This window comes from Rhinichthys klamathensis, unplaced genomic scaffold (genome assembly GCF_029890125.1).
Source record: "Rhinichthys klamathensis goyatoka isolate OS25496 unplaced genomic scaffold, OSU_Roscu_1.1 h1tg000159l_1, whole genome shotgun sequence".
In the NCBI taxonomy this organism is placed as follows: domain Eukaryota; kingdom Metazoa; phylum Chordata; class Actinopteri; order Cypriniformes; family Leuciscidae; genus Rhinichthys; species Rhinichthys klamathensis.
The window spans coordinates 1,279,615-1,296,769 of record NW_026606693.1 but is presented as its reverse complement, the minus strand read 5'-3'; the positions used below and the strand labels follow the sequence as shown (position 1 = coordinate 1,296,769).

The 17,155-nt window shown below is 39.0% G+C and overlaps 2 protein-coding genes across 2 annotated transcripts in view; one reads left to right on the top strand and one right to left on the bottom strand.

Annotated features, from left to right (window-relative positions):
* Nucleotides 1-1,322: 1,322 nt before the first annotated feature.
* clstn2b (calsyntenin 2b) overlaps nt 1,323-17,155 on the bottom strand; it is a 77,640-nt gene continuing 61,807 nt past the window's right edge. The window contains exons 11-17 of the mRNA XM_056258783.1: nt 14,916-15,064; nt 7,528-7,730; nt 5,942-6,112; nt 5,717-5,859; nt 5,499-5,616; nt 3,280-3,461; nt 1,323-1,582 (exon numbers count right to left, since the gene is read on the bottom strand). Of these exons, the coding sequence (XP_056114758.1) occupies nt 1,412-1,582; nt 3,280-3,461; nt 5,499-5,616; nt 5,717-5,859; nt 5,942-6,112; nt 7,528-7,730; nt 14,916-15,064 (1,137 nt within the window). The 3' untranslated portion in view covers nt 1,323-1,411. The remainder of the gene's footprint in view (nt 1,583-3,279; nt 3,462-5,498; nt 5,617-5,716; nt 5,860-5,941; nt 6,113-7,527; nt 7,731-14,915; nt 15,065-17,155) is intronic.
* Nucleotides 2,572-17,155, top strand: part of LOC130091087 (NACHT, LRR and PYD domains-containing protein 12-like) — a 287,371-nt gene continuing 272,787 nt past the window's right edge. The window contains exon 1 of the mRNA XM_056258781.1: nt 2,572-2,618. Coding sequence (XP_056114756.1) covers nt 2,587-2,618 — 32 coding nt within the window. The 5' untranslated portion in view covers nt 2,572-2,586. The remainder of the gene's footprint in view (nt 2,619-17,155) is intronic.

Sequence of the window (17,155 nt, the reverse complement as noted above, 5' to 3'; positions counted from 1 at the left end):
GAGAAATAAAAAATTTGAACCCCCTACCAACCTCAAATTTAGGACCTCTGTGACTAAAGCCCTGTCTACGGCCCTGTATTAGGCATTAGATCAATAATAAATGTGTAGCCTACATATTGTGAATGCATTTAATAAACTTAATTACCTTTAGTAGCTTTCAGTAAATAAACGCGTCTGAGAAAATGATTCATAGGCAAAATCAACCTATCAATTGACCCCATGTTTACTTTCTTCACTGACAGACAAAAATGAAAAGCCTATATCAGTCAAAGCTCAGCTTTAGGAGGGGAAGAGACAGGGCAAGATAAAAACAAAGAGAAAAAGAGTGTGATGCTGATGAGGAGAGAAAAATAATCAGCTGCCCACTATCCAAGTTTTTTTGGCCTTCAGAACATCTTAAAATGCACATATGTAGATCAGAGAAATCAAAATTTTCTCGGGGAGACCCCGAACCCCCTTATTTGCCCTACCTCACATTAGGGACCACAGTTATTATAAAACCATGCCTTTGCATCGTAATGAAAATGGTTAATAGTGATCTTTAGATAAACTAAAGTGTTACATTTTTTTATTTAAAAAAAAAAAAATCATATTGGGGGCTTAGCCCCCCTAAAATGAAAATCCTAGTGACGCCCCTGATACCTGTAGTGGTAGGCTACTGCTCTGAATAAGGTCTAAAACCCCCCGAGTGTAACACGTGCTTCGTGTGATGCACCACTAGACGGCGCTGTTGTATTACAGATATTTTGTTTGTGCGCGTTCGCAGCCGTTTGAGGTTCCAGTTCGACGTTGATACTTTTTATTGTTGTGTTTTCTACTACAGCAAACATTTGATAGCCACGTGAAAGAGTAAAAATTAGACGACTCATTTCTTAAAACCATTTTATTGACCCATGTACAGAAAGTGCAGCAGCGACCACAAAAAAGTCGGTAAGATATACAAATACAACCCATCCATTCGCACTTTATAATGAGTGAACAGTCATTTACAAAACCATTCGGACACAAAAACACACAGGCAGCCAATGTTACACAGAGTAGTAGTAGTAAGACAACATTTAAAGGGCGCACGCATGGATTTATAAAAATGTACGAGACTCACGACAAAAAAAAACTTTTTCACCGTCAGTTATTAGAGCTAAAATTCATGGGTGTTTATGAAAGGATGACCATTTCACATCAAATGAGATGAACGGCGCAGAGAAAGTCTTGTTCTGTGACTTCACTGTCTCGTACTTTCTGTTATTATTGTCCTCCAGCGATAGAGACTGAGCGCGTAAAGGGATCAGACGGGATGCAGGGCTTTTATTAGTTTGTCAGAGCCGAGTCTTTTCGTTTGTTTGCATGTAAACTCGCTTGTATTGCAGGCCACTACAATGCTACAGGTAAGCGTTGTGTTTTGAGCGTGTTTTCAGCAGTGTAATGTTGCTTTCCCCCATTGAATCCTGGTTTGATGATGTATGAAAGATGTGGTAGCTTCCTCTACATCGCTGTCTGATTCGGTACTTGATACACCACATTCCTCTTCCTCATCTTCTTCCTCCTCGGTTACTTCTTCTGCTGACTGAAGCTCCGGAAAGTTCTAGAATTAACCAATTATCTGGTTACTCTCGTTCATAGTAATTCAAATGAAATATTTTACATTGTTTTACAAAAATGAGAAAAGAGCAAAGGATCTGAAAGGAATAGTTTAAATTGTGTCTTCATTTGCTCATAAATGTCTTTTTGGAAACCATGTGACTTTCTTTAGACTATTATGAGATATTTACAGCTAAATGTCCAAGCTGCTCTTTTCCAAACAATGAACTTGAATGGTGACTATGGCTGTCGAGCTGGACTTTTATTAAATAACAAATCAACATCAGTCTGTTCCACACATAAAGTTAGCATACAACTTAAAAAGACACGGGCTGCATCCGAAATAGCATACTTCCGTACTATATAGTAGGCAAAAAACAGTATGTGACAAAATAAGTATGTCAGAATTCAGGAAGCAAGTATCTGGATGACCTACTACTTCCGGTGAGATTGTGAAGTGTGCATATGATGGACACTTTACTATCCCATGAGGCCACAGGAGAGGATTTGTAAATGGCAGTCAGTGTCACAACTAACGGTGGTAGCCGGTACGTCACATGATAATGACAACATAGCAAAAGTAGTACGTCCAGATTACATTCATACTACATACATTCACACTATATAGAACATACTTTTACAGTGGTTGTGAAGTAATTACTTATTCTAAATAAGATCCTACTCAAGAGAGTATGAGATTTCGGTCGGACGCAGCCATGGAATAGTGTATGAGTCTAATGGACTAATTTCATAGTGTTTTTACAGTGGTTTTTTGTTGTTGTTGTTTGACAGCTCCAGTCCCCATCCACTTTCATTTTAAGAAAAAAGTAACACAAACATGCTTTAAAATGTGGTTATCGAACACTTAAACATTCATCTTTCTCAGTTGATAGTGATTAAAATATTAATTTGGTTGATTTTCTAACCATTACAACAATTCTACTTTGTCACTATGTTTTCTTTCTTTCTTTATTTTACAGGATTTTGTGTTGATGACGAGCCAAGGAAATGAATTGCAGATGTGAACATTCAGGAAGAAAGTAAGTCAGATGCGTTTGGAACAACAGGAATGGGAAAATTAACACAATAATTCATTTAGACTCGTTCCTCATCTTTAAAAAGCACAAATCGAGGCTACGATGAGGCACTTACAAATAAATGGGGCCAATTTTTGAAGATTTATGTGAAGCTTATAATAAAAAAAATACACATTTAAATAATATTAACCAGTTTTTTACAGTTAGCAATTATTTTAGGGTTTATAGAGTTATGTTGTCAAGGCAATTTTGTAAAATTGGATATACATTACACATAAAAAGGTTAGTAAGCAACTTTTATCGTTTTATAAATCATGTCAACACACGTCATATGGCTATTGAAACTCTGAGTGATTTAATATTTAAAATTCGCCATATTCACTTCCTTTGAAATTGCCTCACTGTAACCCAGATTTTGTTTAGCTATGATAGATGAAAATTTGATACTTTGATGATCTTGCACATAACTTTAGTTCCTTAGAAACTACAGTGTTCAGAGCAGTTGTTCAGCTGTGTTACTTTGCTGTACACCCGTCAGCTGGATAAACATGTTTTCGTTATTCATGGAGACTCGTGCATGATGTGACAGTTTGACAGGCGTCAACATTTTGGCAGCTTCTTTACATTATTATGTCTTATGTTGGTTGTAGACGGTTTGTCTTACCTCCAGTGGGTTGACAGTGATGGAGAGAGAGGAGCCGTCACAGTCCGCTTGTTTCTCTGGCAGTGTGTGTGTGTGTATGTTGTCTTTGTTTAGTGGTTGGTTAAGACGGTAAACACCCAGCAGCACCACCAGCAGGGCGGCGATACACACCACACCGACTGCGGAAGCAACGGCAGGCACAACTGGAAAGACAATAAGCGCATTTGAATCTTAGAGCCTATAGACTGTATATAGAGTAGATGTCATAATTAATTTAACGCCAAGTTGTGAGGGATGAAAGTAAAATCTGTTTTGTATGTTTAGCCATGCTTTGCAGAGTTGTTAATCAGGTTCTTCTATCAATTCTACTTAAGGGGTTAGTTCACCCAAAAATAAAAAAATTCTGTCAGTAATTACTCACCCTCATGTTGTTCCAACCCTGTAAGACTTTCGTTCATCTTCGGAACACAAATTAAGATATTTTTGATTAAATCTGGAGGAGTGAGACAGCTCTCAGATTTATTAAAAAATATCTTAATTTGTGTTCTTACGGGGTTGGAACAACATGAGGGTGAGTAATTAATGACAGAATTTTCATTTTTGTGTGAACTATCCCTTTAATGACTTTGGTTCCTTTGTTTACACCTGGTATTAAAGGGGATAGTTCACTTTGAAATGAATTTTTGGTATGTTTTAGCTTACCTCAAGGGCATCCAAGATGTAGGTGTCTTTGTTTCCGCAGTAGTTTCAATTTTGATATTTTTAGGTCAAACCGTTCTTGTCTGTCAGTCATATAATGCAGGTCTATGGTCACCACCTCAAAGAGCATGCACAGAGAAGTCCAAATTAAACATGATTTAATGACTCGTAAATGTAAGTACACATTGATGGCCTAAGACACGAAACAAGTGGTTTGTGTGAGAAAACGAACAGTATTTATATCGTTTTTGCCTCTTGTAACCACAGCCACGTCCAAGTGATCTGAGGGCGCGGGCGCTTCGGTCTGCGCAAGCGCCGGAAAGCGCCGGAAGTGATCTAAATATGGTTGTGAAAAATTCAACGTTGTCTGTTGATATATCGAAATCGTCTTCCATTGCGCTTTCCTGTATATCTAAATATGTTTAGATCTTCACAGTGAAAGGTAACACTTCCGAAATCTCTGTGTAAACAATGAGTGACGTACACGCGCGAGAGATCACTTCCGGCGGTTGCACAGACCGAAGCGCCGGCGCCCTCAGATCACTTGGACGTGGCTGTGGTTACAAGAGGTAAAAACAATATAAATACTGTTCGATTTCTCACACAAACTGCTCGTTTCGTGTCTTAGGCCATCAATGTGTACTTACATTTACGAGTCATTAAATCATGTTTAATTTGGACTTCTCTGTGCATGCTCTTTGAGGTGGTGACCATAGACCTGCATTATATGACTCACAGACAAGAATGGTTTGACCTAAAAATATCAAAATTGAAACTACTGCGGAAACAAAGACACCTACATCTTGGATGTCCTTGAGGTAAGCTAAAACATACCAACAATTTATTTCAAAGTGAACTATCCCTTTAAGATTCGTTTTGGTCGATCACAAGTAGACGAGGGAGACACATTCCCGTTTACACCTGGTGTTTTAATTCGTCTCTTTTGTCCACTTTTAACCACTTCTGCCCTGATTTCTTCGAGGGGAGGGTCTATGGGCGGGGTAAAATGTATGGGCTTTTTCAGATCTTTTGATGAAATGGACGAAATGAACTTGCGCAATTTAGATATGAACGCGACTGGAGGCATCTTTAATTTCTGCTCTGATAGCCACAAGATCACACCGAACGTTGTGAGTGTGTCTTAGAAATCAGGAATGGTGAGAGAACATTTTGTTTGGTATGTTTTTCATCTTCAGACCAAACTTAGATCTTCAGTCGACAAAGTTTAAATCCCGTCTGGCTAGCGCACATCCCATAATGTTTAACCATTAGGTCAGTAGGTGGAGAGTAGACAGTCTTTTGTGGCAGTTTGACCACATGAGCGTTTACACTACGAAAGCAATCTGGTCGAAAGTTTGGAAGTGGAAGAAAGTTTTAGACCCCGTTTACACCTGTATTTAGTGCCGTCCACTTGTGATCCGATCGACCAAAACCCATCTTAACACCAGGTGTAAACAGGGCCTTTATGATTCCATTAATAATTCTTTTCATTCTAATATTTACCTTATTATATTAATATAAACACAATTACAGACACTCACCTAAGCTGTAGTAGTTGTTAGATTCTATGACTTTAGGATGAATAATTTGCATGTATTTGGGCGGGGCCATGTCATGATTGACATGTTCCACAGCTTCCTCACTGTGAAGGATGTTGACCTCGGAGAAAGAGTGATAGAGAGCAACTTTAGCTCATAGTTCAGAGCTGTGGTTTAGTTAGTGCGGATGCAAAAAAAAACATTCTTTGTTTGATTCTCACCTGTAATGTATACTGATCACTGGTGTAACGTCCATTAAGCTCAGAACAGGTGAGTCTGAAAGTGCGGACGGAATCGACAGCCTGGCGGCTCTGATAACGCACCTGTCGAATCACCTCTGTGTAGTGAGAAATAGAGTCTACACCTAAAACAGATGTAGAGGAAGAAAAATGTAAGGACTTTGTATTGAGAAAGACAATAGTATGTTGTAGAATGTGTGTCTTTACCATATATGGACATGCCGGTGCTAGAGTTGGCGTATTCCAGGTGTTTGCCCAATAAGGCGCTGTGTTGCAGTTCAAGACTCTCTAGCCCCGCCTTTAACTCCTCCCCCAACACCATGATGTCACAATAGTCCAGATTATGTGTGAATTCCTTCAATACAACTGACCTGTGATCTGCACACATACAAAAATGAAACAAGAGGGTTAGGTTTATGAATAATAATGCCTTAATTCCCATAGTTTTCAAAAATAAGATATACGTATAGTGCATGAGTCGTCTGGAATAGGCTACATATGATGCATTTTTTGTTCACAATTTTATTTTTGGTTGAACTATTGTAGTCTATTTTTAAAATGAACCTATCCTAAATTGTGTAGCATTTAATATCTCACTTAGGCTTCTGTATGCAAATGACCTCTATTAGTGAATAGGTGTTTGATATGTAAATGTTGCAAGTCATATGTTAATATGTACATTGTATTTTGAACCTTGTACACCGTTCAAAAGTTTGGGGTATATTTTTGGAAGAAGTCTCTTATGTCACCAAGGCTGCATTTTGTGAAATATTATTCTAATTTAAAATAACTGTTTTCTATTTTAATGTTTTAATTAAATATAATTTATTCCTGTGATGCTGAATCTTCAGCATCATTACTCCAGTCTTCAGTGTCACATGATCTTTCAGAATATGCGGAATTGATGCTCAAGAAATCAATATTGAAATCAGTTGTCCTTCTTTATATTTTTGTGGAAACTGTGATACATTTTTTCAGGATTCAGCATTTATTTTAAGCATAAATCTTTTGCCACAATACAAATGACAATTAATTTATGCATTCTTGCTGAATAAAAGTATTAATTTCATTAAAAAAAATCTTACTGACACCACATTTTTTAACAGTATGTATGTCTACATAGTGCTTAACTTTATTTGGAAAGAGCAAGGAAAATGTTGTTATAAACACATAAGCCCTAAGGATAATGAAGTGTTTCAGATTTAGAAAAGCATCCTCATGAAAGACTCATGTCTTGTGTTCAGAGTGTGGGGGGAGCAGTGAGCATCTTTCTTTTACGATTTATTAACATGTTTTTTGCATTTACTGTTGTTTGCCACCAGAACAGCATGACACCTGTGCCGTATGTCAGTGAATAATGTGCTCTGCGCTGCATTTGGGGCATTGTTTGTGTGTTGTTTTTTTGTTGCAGAAATAGTTCACCCAAAAAGGAAAAGTCTGTCATCATTTGCTCACCCTCATGTCATTGACTTTCTTTCTTTTGAACAAGACATAAGGTCAAATTTAGCAGAATGCTTTGCTGCTGCTCTTTGTCATATCCGGTCAAGCTCCAAAAATGATGATAAAGCACCATACATTTGTGAGCTATATTCCTCAGGCTATTTGCTGAAAATGTTGCATTATCACATCTCATTCTGGTATATAAAATATGGTGGGTCAAGACATGTTTTAATAAGCAGAACAATATGTAAATGTGAGGTTTGTAACAACATGAGGGTGAGTAAATGATGACAGAATTTTCACTTATCCTGTTAAGAGGAGAAAGGTGATTCTTGAAACAATTTTCTCTGTACCTGTGTTTGTAGGTTCGTCACTTTTTGTAACTGTGCTGATGATATGCAAATCTCTGAACAGGGATAGGCCTAGGGCAAGGTCGGAGGCGGGGATCGTCAGGTGCTCCGCCCCAGTGATTGTGATTCGTGGTTCACTGGGCTGCATTACCATGACAGCTGCCTCAATATCAGGGACAGAAATACACACGTCCTCTCCGAAACACCTGCAGAGATCACAAACACAACCTTGCATTTCAGTTTTGTGCGTTATTTTAGATACACACTCTATATTTGTACATTTGTACACCCTCGCTGCTTTATCTGACATCTGACACACAGTCGGTATATCTGATTTTTTTTTATCATCTCTCCTAACAAGGCCACATGTTAAGGTCTGGGTAGATTAGATAGTGAGCAAACAATCAGTTCTCATAATCAACGTTTAATACAGGAGAAATGAGCAGGAATAAAGATCTGAGTGACTTGCCAAATTGTTATGGCAAGGCGATTGGGTCAGAGTATCTCTGAAACGGCAAGGATTGTGAGTTGCTCCCGGTCAGCAGTGGTGAGGATTTATTAACAGTGTCCGAGGAGGGACAAACATCAAACCAGTGACAGGGTGTTGGACGCTCAAGGCTCATCAATGCATGAGGGCAATGAAGATAATCCTGTCTGGTCTGAGCCAACAGAAGGTCTGCGGTGGCACAAGTCACACAAATTTTTAATGATGTTTATGGGATGAATGTGTCAGAACACACTTTACAGTGTATGGAGCTGCAGACCAATCAAAGTGCCTATAAAATGACCCCTGTCCACCGTCGAAAGAGCCTAAAAAGGGCACGAGAGCGTCAGATCTGTAACTTGGAGCAGTGGAAGAAGGTTGCTTGGTCCAATGAGTCACGTTTTCTTTTACGTCACTTGGACAACCGTGTACATGTGCGCCGGTTACTTGGGGAAGTGATGGCATCAGGATCACTGTGGGACGACGACAAGCCGGTGGAGGAAGTGTGATGCTCTAGTCTAGTGTTTTGCTGGGAAAACCCTGGGTCCGACCATTCATGTGGATGTAAATTTGACAAGTGCCACCTACTAAACATTGACTACGTTTACATGGAGAGCAGTTATCTAATTATTGACCTTAATCTGAATAAGACAATATTCTGATTAAGGTGTTTACATGAGTTGCTTTAAGAATATTCCTTTCATGTTCCCGTTGTTAAAGACCATAGATCGATTAATGGCACACGTCATTACGTCACCATGGCACGCAGTTTGACGTTCCCTCCGTATCAACAGTTTGTCTTTGTTATAGTATCATATACAGTTTTGGGTGTTTCATTTTACGAAAGCTTCAAGTGCAGTTAAAGGGTTAGTTCACCCAAAAATGTAAATTCTGTCAGTAATTACTCACCCTCATGTTGTTCCAACCCCGTAAGACTTTCGTTCATCTTCGGAACACAAATGAAGATATTTGTGATTAAATCTGAGAGCTGGATCACTCCTCCATAGGCTTCTTAAGGGATTGAAACTGGCCGGGCCAAAAGTTATGAAAGACATCGTTAAAATAGTCCGAGTGACTACAGTGGCTCAATCTTAAGTTTATCAAGCGACGAGAATACTTTTTGTGCGCAAAAAAACAAACAAAAATAACGACTTTATTCAACTATTCATTTCCTTCTCTGTGGGCCGTGATATTTCACATAGTGATATTGCGCAAAGCTTCTGTGTTGCACGTCACACGTAGGCTCACTATTGGCCGACGCTGGTCATGTGTGTGATGCGTGACGTACAACCCAGAAGCTTTGCGTAGTTTCACTACGTGAAATGTCACGGCCGTACAGGAAATGATTAGTTGAATAAAGTCGTTATTTTTATTTGTTTTTTGCGCACAAAAAGTATTCTCGTCGCTTGATAAACTTAAGATTGAGCCACTGTAGTCACTCGGACTATTTTAACGATGTCTTTCATAACTTTTGGGCCGGCCAGTTTCGATCCCTTAAGAAGCCTATGGAGTGATCCGGCTCTCAGATTTAATCACAAATATCTTAATTTGTGTTCCGAAGATGAACGAAAGTCTTACGGGGTTGGAACAACATGAGGGTGAGTAATTACTGACAGAATTTTAATTTTTGAGTGAACTAACCCTTTAATTATTTTATCATGCTATACGTGCAAATAGACGAGGTTGGATACAAATTCTGAAGCCATGATCTCTTGTTTGCCTTCAAACGGTTGACCACTGCTGCCATGTGTGTATGTGTGCTGTCGCAAATTGCGTCGAAAACTCCCACACAACGTTAATAGTGTGATTAAGGTGTGTACATGTCTGTAATGCGCTTTAATAATGCGATTTGTTGACTTTAGCCAGATTAAGGTAATCAGAAAGCCCTGTTTACATAGTAGTTTCTTAATCAGAGTATTGTCTTAACTGGCTTAATATCGGAATATTGTTGTCCATGTAAACGTACTGATTGTTCCAGACCAGTACACCCCTTCATGACAATGGTGTTCCCTGGTGGAAGTGGACTCTTTCAGCAGGATAATGCACCCTGCCCCACTTCACACATTGATCAGGAATGGTTTGAGGAGCATGATGGTGTTGCTCTGTCCTCCAAATTCCCCAAATCTCAATCCAACTGAGCATCTGTGAGATGTGCTGGAGCAACCAGTTCGATCAATGGCGGCTCCATCACGAAACCCACAGGACTTGAAGGACTTGAAGTCTTGGTGCCAGAGACCACAGGACAGCTTCAGGGCTCTTGTAGAGTCGATGCCTCTGCGGGGCGGTGTTGTTTTGGCAGGATCAACGGCATACTAGGCCGGTTGTCATAATGTTTTGGCTGTATATTGCAAAATATCTTTTCATGACAAGTAAGAAATATTTTGAGCTGGTAAATTTTCTCTGACATTGGCAGATAAAGTTAATTTTGGATCCTGCACACACTCATTTAGAGGTGAAGACATCTCCACTTCGATATAAATAATAAGACGCATTAGACAGTGATTTGTAGAGTGTAAACAAATGACTTGGAGCCGTTCCCAACTCATTACGGAGACTGCAGTGGCTGATAACTTAAAACAAAGAGGAAAAACTACGCCTGGAGTGAATTAATAACACTTCAGCTTTCTTGAATCTTGCAGTAATTGGACTTAATAAGCTTAAAAGCAACACACAAACGGTGTGCACTAGAATTAATTTACAACTCTAGTGATTTCAGCGCTGAACGACAGGAAGTAGGACGTTCCGCCCTCTCTAATTAAAGATGTTGTTTTTAATCCTGACACAAACAAACTCACATTCATCAAGACAGGAAATGAATGGAGGAAACCATCTGTGACTAAAGGTTTAGATACACTGAGGCTTGAAAAGATTAATCCACATTTCATTGTGAAACAGCGGTTTGCAAAAAGATACAGTAGGTTTATACTATAATGTGATTTTACTTATTATTTTAGAATATGTGACTACTGGGTGATAACTAAACAAACAAGCTATATTGATGCACGCTATATGACATCTTTAGCCCTATTCTGATGTTAATCATTTCTCAGGGTGATGTGTGTCGAACATTTGCATGGATTTTCCATGCATGCATTCAAATGGCAGTTGATTAAAGAAGGCATTCTGCCATTTATACAACAAACCCGGATGTCTGCCTCAGATCTGTGTAATCTCATGAGCATATTCCATCATGGCATTGAGAAAAGCCAAGTGTGAACTCTCTTTATTGTTCGATATTGAATATTTAATTGAGCATGCTGATGTACTTCTATTTTTTACATTTAGATTGCCTTTGTCTTTGTTTGCATTCATCTATCGTTAACCTAAAATGAATCTTTCTTAACAATAATAATTTAATGGCATTTTTACAGTAAATGTCATCTTTTGTAAGTCTCAAAGTAAATATATATTTTTTTAATATTGTAAATTATAATGTTGTGTTGCATGCAGTGCTGGGCAATTAATCAAATTTTATTTTTTTATTTTTTTTGTCTTTGTTTTTTTTTCCTTCCAACGATTATGAACACAAGAAAAAATCTTTTTTTGCAATGATGTTTAGTAGTAGTAAGTAAATGTTTAGTACTTTTCACTGAAATCATTACTTCTAATCATTAATTCAGTGTATAAATAAAATCAAAATAAGTTAGATCGAACATTTTGTTCAGTGCTGTGAAAGTGCAATATAATCTAATTTATATAAATTATTTTTAAATTATTTATATATATATATATATATATATATATATATATATATATATATATTATTTTTTTTTTCTTCCCTGTTTAATTACAGGTCCTTCTCAAAAAATTAGCATATTGTGATAAAGTTCATTATTTTCCATAATGTAATGATAAAAATTAAACGTTCATATATTTTAGATTCATTGCACACCAACTGAAATATTTCAGGTCTTTTATTGTTTTAATACTGATGATTTTGGCATAAAGCTCATGAAAACCCAAAATTCCCATCTCAAAAAATTAGCATATTTCATCCGACCAATAAAAGAAGTGTTTTTAATACAAAAAAAAAGTCAACCTTCAAATAATTGTTCAGTTTTGCACTCAATACTTGGTCGCGAATCCTTTTGCAGAAATGACTGCTTCAATGCGGCGTGGCATGGAGGCAATCAGCCTGTGGCACTGCTGAGGTGTTATGGAGGCCCAGGATGCTTCGATAGCGGCCTTAAGCTCATCCAGAGTGTTGGGTCTTGCGTCTCTCAACTTTCTCTTCACAATATCCCACAGATTCTCTATGGGGTTCAGGTCAGGAGAGTTGGCAGGCCAATTGAGCACAGTAATACCAAGGTCAGTAAACCATTTACCAGTGGTTTTGGCACTGTGAGCAGGTGCCAGGTCGTGGTGAAAAATGAAATCTTCATCTCCATAAAGCTTTTCAGCAGATGGAAGCATGAAGTGCTCCAAAATCTCCTGATAGCTAGCTGCATTGACCCTGCTCTTGATAAAACACAGTGGGACCAACACCAGCAGCTGACATGGCACCCCAGACCATCACTGACTGTGGGTACTTGACACTGGACTTCAGGCATTTTGGCATTTCCTTCTCCCCAGTCTTCCTCCAGACTCTGGCACCTTGATTTCTGAATGACATGCAAAACTGAGCAACAGTCCAGTGCTGCTTCTCTGTAGCCCAGGTCAGGCGCTTCTGCCGCTGTTTCTGGTTCAAAAGTGGCTTGACCTGGGGAATGCGGCACCTGTAGCCCATTTCCTGCACACGCTGGCTCTGGATGTTTCTACTCCAGACTCAGTCCACTGCTTCCGCAGGTCCCCCAAGGTCTGGAATCGGTCCTTCTCCACAATCTTCCTCAGGGTCCGGTCACCTCTTCTCGTTGTGCAGCGTTTTTTGCCACACTTTTTCCTTCCCACAGACTTCCCACTGAGGTGCCTTGATACAGCACTCTGGGAACAGCCTATTTGTTCAGAAATTTCTTTCTGTGTCTTACCCTCTTGCTTGAGGCTGTCAATGATGGCCTTCTGGACAGCAGTCAGGTCGGCAGTCTTACCCATGATTGCGGTTTTGAGTTATTAAACAGCTGGGAGTTTTTAAAAGCCTCAGGAATCTTTTGCAGGTGTTTAGAGTTAATTAGTTGATTCAGATGATTAGGTTAATAGCTCGTTTAGAGACCCTTTTCATGATATGCTAATTTTTTGAGATAGGAATTTTGGGTTTTCGTGAGCTGTATGCCAAAATCATCAGTATTAAAACAATAAAAGTCCTGAAATATTTCAGTTGGTGTGCAATGAATCTAAAATATATGAACGTTTAATTTTTATCATTACATTATGGAAAATAATGAACTTTATCACAATATGCTAATTTTTTGAGAAGGACCTGTATATTTAAAGGTCAAGGAAATCCACTGATTAAAAAAATTCTATAAATGAATGATGTCAGTAAGTTGGTAAATAATAATACAATTATTATCATTTTAATAAATTTATTTTTTATAAAATCATATATGTGATCACGATTTTTAATGTATGTTTTATAATATTTTTAATAATTTTTAGACAAAGCATATAATTTTTTCTGTTTAGTTAAAACACAAAAATAATTATTAGCTTATTGTTGTTGGCCAGAATTATAATATCAGTGCATCCCCGATGCATTTGGACAGGGAAATAAATTGCCAATACATTTTTTGGGTGTTAAATAATGTCATATATACCAGTAAAATGACTAATGCAAACCTTAGTAAATCACCTTGCATGATTCATTTAAATACTCTCTTCCCATAAATTTTGCGTCTGAAAGGGAAACTCCTACAAACGCATATGCAACAAGTTCATCATCAAAAATAACTGTCCACGCCTTTCCAGCGCTAATTTTTCACTGCGTGTCTTAAGTAAATTCTGACGGTAGTTTTTTAGCAGACTGTTAGTAAATCTGGCCCCTAGTGTTTGTAAAAAATAATATAAATGTAAATGCCTCGGGTCACCATGCAAAACAAATACTGTCCGCATAGGTCTATAGTCTCTATTTTCAATCATTGCTTTCCCTGCAAGTTGCTTTAATTCTGAGTCATATAATTTGCTGTGCTATGTTTGTCTCATTGGCAAGCTATGTGTTATTTTATTTGCAGAAGCGAGTGTAAATGAATGGTGTAAATTACTTTTACAAACACAACACATGGTCGTGTCTCGTGTCTTAATATAAGTCTGTGATCTGCATGTTATTGAGAGAAGCAAGCGTACAATTATAGCTATGTCTTACTCAAAATAATATAATACTTATATGATTGCCTTTATTGTGTGTGTTTTAGCGTTATGCATGTGCGTGTGTGTTTTCAAGCTAATTCCCAGCAGATCTAGCCGAAAAGACTCCGCCCACAGCCTGTCTCGAAGCTCAGAGGGGCGGGTCATAATCCTCCAGGGGCTTATGCATATTCATGCTCTGTTCTGAATAATTACAGGGTGCCGATGGGTGCGCGTGTGCTCCAAAAAAACAAATCTCTGTCACTCTCTTTCCATTTCCCTGTCTGTACATAAAAATGAAACCTCCCTAAGCATTGAATACGAATTAGACAAAAACAGGAAAAGTGAAAAGGTTACAAAAAAAGGGTTGGTATCGCTCATACTCGGGGTTGAGGATTTGAACTAGACAGTAAGCAGACAGCAATCTAGCAGAAAATGTACAAATCTAGTTTCAAATACTGTATTAATTTTCCTACGATACAGCTTCTGCATATTGTGTTTCACAGTATGATGCAGTTTTAATAACTTTTCCAGCCCTGAGCCGAAGCAAATTAAAATTAAGCTCTTGTATGACTCCGGGATGTGAATCACAACTGTGTAACATTGAAATGAATGGTTTGATCATTCATAATGCCATATTTCAGAGCTAACACTCTAGTATTCTAGTTCTCATGAATATTTATGATCTTACTGCACTGCCGTTGAGATCCGGAGGTGACGCGCTCCCATACTGGGAAACTGCCGAGAGTTGATGTAAGAAACTTTCCTCAGTGCGCCGTTCATCTGCTCCAGATCCTCGCCCTCCATCACCACCAGAGACTGAGCGGGATTCAAGTGAAACTGGGACAAATAGACACACAAAAGTACATTTAAAGTGTGTGCTTGAAGCAGACTTATGCAAAAATCGGGATCAAAGAAATAGCTCTGAATCTAGTGTGAATCTGAATTTAGTTGTTCACATTCTGTACTGAATTGGAATTAGAATTGGAATTAATGAATGAATGGAAGAGGAATTTACTAAGGCTGAACGATTAATTGCATTTGCGATAATATCGCGATATGATAAAACGCGATTTTCTAATCGCAACGTGCGCGATTTGAGGTGGTCCCGTGACGCGAGCGAAAGAGCGAAGAACTCGGCTGGGCTGCATCAACTTTTCATGCTGTCCTTGCTTTAACCTGTTGCGCAATGGCCTCTGGCTCGACGGAACAGTCAGAAACTGACACAGCTGAGACTTTAATCTCGAAGAGGAACAGCACGTCGGTGGTTGTGGAACTATTTTGGTTTCAAAAAAGAAGATGCTGCGCAGCTTCACGTGTTATGCAGAGCATGTTGTGCTCCCGTTGCTACTTCTCGGGGTAACACTACAAACTTGTTTCAGCATTTAAAAAAATACCACAAATCAATGTATGACAGTTGTATGACCAAAATACCGAGCACCAGTGCGCCAGACAAGCCAAATACCTTAAGACAGGGATCACTGACGGAAATGTTCGAAAGTGTCACTCCGTATGAACGTAATTCAAAACGGCACGGGGAAATCACTCGGGCAATAACCGAGTTCATAGCCAAAGATATGATGCCTCTTAGCACGGTGACCAAGCCTGGGTTCGTGGCATTGGTAAATACTCTTGATAAACGGTACAGTATACCCTCCCGTACATACTTCAGTCAGACTGCCATACCGGAGCTGTACAAAAAGTGCAAAGAGAAAGTCGCCGCGGAGCTTAAAACGGTGGAGTTTTTTGCTAGCACTACTGATATGTGGTCAAGCCGCACAGCTTAGCCTTACCAGAGTCTAACAGTCCATTTTATTGATGAAGATTTCAACCTCAGAGCTCGCTGCCTACAAACTACCTACTTCCCAGACGACCACACAGGGGAAAATATTGCAGCCGGCCTGAGAGAAGGGCTTGCCAGCTGGGATCTCCACGAGGAGAATCACGTCTGCATCACTACGGACAACGCGTCAAATATGGTGCTGGCTGCGCGGCTTAATGAATGGATGAGGCTCCAGTGTTTTGGGCACAGATTACATCTTGCCATTGGTAAGTTATGTCGTGTGTGTGCGTGCGTGCGTGCGTGTGCAAAAGAGAGAGATGTGTCAATTAGTAATAAGCTGAATATACATTACAAATATATAAATTATGTTGTGGAAAGTGGATGTGATTGTGGATGTGACTTTTCTAATATGTAAATTTAAATATGTTTTGATTTTATGTGCTTATATGTATGTCTGTGGTGGAATGGCCACCTGCATTTCTTTTTTTTTTTTTTTTTTTTTTTTTTTTTTTTACATTTTAAAAATAAACACACGTGTGTGTGTGTGTGTGTGTGTGTGTGTGTGAGAGAGAGAGAGAGAGAGAGAGAGAGAGAGAGAGAGAGAGAGAGAGAGAGAGAGAGAGAGAGAGAGAGAGAGAGAGAGAGAGAGAGAGAGAGAGAGAGAGAGAGAGAGGAGTGTGGATGTGTGGATTTCAGAATTACAGAGAATGTGAGTGTGTAATAGTGATAGCCTTGTATCACAAAACTCAAATTGTGTGTAATACACTACTTTTTATTTCTTTCAGAAAATGCACTCAAAGATGACAGAGTGTCAAGGGCAACAGCACTGTGCAGGAAGCTGGTGGGGCACTTTTCCCACAGTTGGAAGAAAAAGGCAGCACTGATGGAGGCACAGAGGGAGCTCAAACTCCCTGAGCACAACCTGATAACAGAGTGCCCAACAAGATGGGGATCTAAAGAAATGATGATTGCCAGAGTGCTTGAACAGGCCAAAGCCATTTCTCAGGTATTGTCTGGAGATAGATATGCACGCTCCCTCATCCCAACCTGGCAGGATATTGATGTGTTGGAGTCGATTCACAAGGCACTGCATCCTCTACTGGAATTTACTGATGCTCTTTCTGGAGAGGAGTATGTGAGCATCTCCT